The following is a 2,229-nucleotide window of genomic DNA, read 5'->3' as shown; positions in this document are numbered from 1 at the left end:
TTCCTCCACCCATGTGTGTAAGACCTTAAAGGATCACCATTAAATTTGGCATAGATCTCTAAAAAAGTTGTCACATGGGTGTGGGACTTGACTTTTCTAAATATCTATACCAAATATAAGGGTGATCCTTTGAAGTCCTACACACATGGATGGAAGAGGGTCCTATAGGATCATTTCTCCAAAAAAAATTCTAAACAAATTCTAAACGAATATGATATAATGACAATTTAAAAGAAAAAAGGAAAGAAACTCGTGATTCGAAATCGAAAATGAAATCTAAGTCAGACAAACATACTCCATAGTCCATTCTTTATTGTTCATCCAAATTGAGATAAGGATCAATCTAATAAACAATATATACTTTCCTTTCACATCATCCAAGATATCTCATACGAAATTTCATTTATTTATTTGATAGTATAAGCACAATATAAGTATTAAACACCGCACATAATGGTTCATAAGGCTTGGACTGGTGGAAATTCTCATTTATTTTCTTTTTTTCTTTTAGTTTACCTTGACTTATTGGAATTAACTTCATAGAAACTGCACCATGACTTTCACAAATCTCCCTGTTTCTCTAGCAACGTGCAGGAGCGAAGCCAAGGCGATAGTTTTGAGCATCATACTCCACCCACATGTTACGTTGATGGTGATTCCCAATTATGTTAATCTCTGAACCAAGATAATCCGAGTTCCCAAAGGTAAAGCACCAAATCCCAGACATAACCTCATGCAACAGGTTTAGTCCACCTAACTTCATTTCAACTCCATCCCCAAATTCTAAAAATAAGTGGTTGATGCTCTTAAGGAAACCCTCTACCTCTCCTCCATTCATCTCATAGCATAAGTCCAAGACATCCTCATGCACATACCCACTCTTGATCCACCTCTCGTACTTCACATTTTGAGACATGAACTCAGTTTTGAGAGCTCCATAGATGGTCCCTGTCATGTAAGAATATTGGGTCCCGGAGTCGATAATCGTTTGCCCGGCCCCAGTATGATCCGGTTGGAAGACCGATCTCTCCAGCGGCAAACGCTTCTTGCCGAGTCGGATTCCATGCAAATTCAGTGTGTATGCAGTGTGGTCGAAGTAAGGCAAGTTGTCATTTGAGGTCAGCAGCTTGGTGTAGCGAAAAGAGTTCGAATTCGGGTTCGTTCCTATGTAAAATGTGCCTTCAGAGCCATGATTAGGAATGCAGTAAGAGAATTTTGGGACCTTGGATTGAGAGATGAAAGATAGTTGGCCCCTGTTGAGACCAAGAATTCCTCGAAGTGGGTCTGATGAGATTTTCTGAACACCAAATACCAGGGAATTGATCACAAAGTTTTTAGAGAGAGCCATGACTTCTGTACCGATTTCTCCCTCCCCTACCGTTCCGTCTGCATATGAGAAAGAATAGCCACACCTATTTCTTTGGCCGCAAACGGCAGAATCAAAATCCTTGCATAGATGATTTTTGCAGCGAAGATAAGAGAAGGAAGACGAGAGAGAAGGATTATAAGCTGAGGTTCTGGAAACGCTATGGAGCAACCACGACAGTTCGCTTCCGGTGTCGAGAAGTACTGGTTGAGTCTGAGGTGGGGTGCCTATGGTTATTGAGAGAAAGAGAGCCTTCCTATACGTGAAGGAGGTTCCAACAGATCCTTGTGGTTGAATTGATGAAGGCTGGGAGGAGTTGTAGAAGATGGGGAATGAGAGAGAGAGATTTGTGAATGGTGCGGACATAGCAAAGGGAAGAGGAGCAGAGATGAAGAAGAAAAGGGTGATGAAAAAGTGAATGGAGGTTTCCATGCTTTTTTTCTTTTCTTTTTGGAAATGAACATGTTTTGGGCTCCATTTATATAATGTCAAGTGCATAGGTGAATGCTTGTACTTTGAGAAAGCAAGGGAGGGGTGGATGATTCTGAGGGGCAGATCCATAGCCCCTTATATGCCTTGTCTGTTTGAAGAGGTTATCTCTCTCTCTCATAAATTTTGTCCCTAGATACCTTGGTTCTTTAAGGAGGTTATCTCTTTCTCTCTCTCTTTCTTAATAGGGCATGAAGCATCTTCCCAATCTCTCACTATATATTGGAGTAAAAGCAAGAATCCTCAATACAAAGTATATCTCAAAGAAAAAACATGCAACATAAAGTTCAATTATTCTTAGTATTAGTACACTCACTCTCTGACCTCCTCCCCCCTTCTCTCTCTCTACTGTATTGATTCATTCCAAAATCAGA

The 2,229-nt window shown here is 40.4% G+C and overlaps 1 protein-coding gene across 1 annotated transcript; it reads right to left on the bottom strand.

Moving 5' to 3' along the window:
* Window positions 1-385: 385 nt before the first annotated feature.
* LOC18442170 (aspartic proteinase PCS1) lies at window positions 386-1,884 on the bottom strand. Its single transcript, XM_006852394.4, has one exon. The coding sequence runs from the start codon at window positions 1,862-1,864 to the stop codon at window positions 581-583; it is 1,284 nt and encodes a 427-aa protein (XP_006852456.4). The 5' UTR covers window positions 1,865-1,884; the 3' UTR covers window positions 386-580.
* Window positions 1,885-2,229: the final 345 nt, after the last annotated feature.

Source organism: Amborella trichopoda, chromosome 1 (assembly GCF_054954075.1).
Source record: "Amborella trichopoda isolate Santa Cruz 75 chromosome 1, AtrichopodaSantaCruz75HAP2 v2.0, whole genome shotgun sequence".
Taxonomy (NCBI): Eukaryota; Viridiplantae; Streptophyta; class Magnoliopsida; order Amborellales; family Amborellaceae; genus Amborella; species Amborella trichopoda.
This window is presented reverse-complemented; position numbering and strand designations above follow the sequence as displayed.

Coding starts and splice junctions, on each gene's coding strand:
- LOC18442170 (XM_006852394.4), bottom strand. CDS start 1,864: ATGCACTTGACATTATATAAATGGAGCCCAAAACATGTTCATTTCCAA.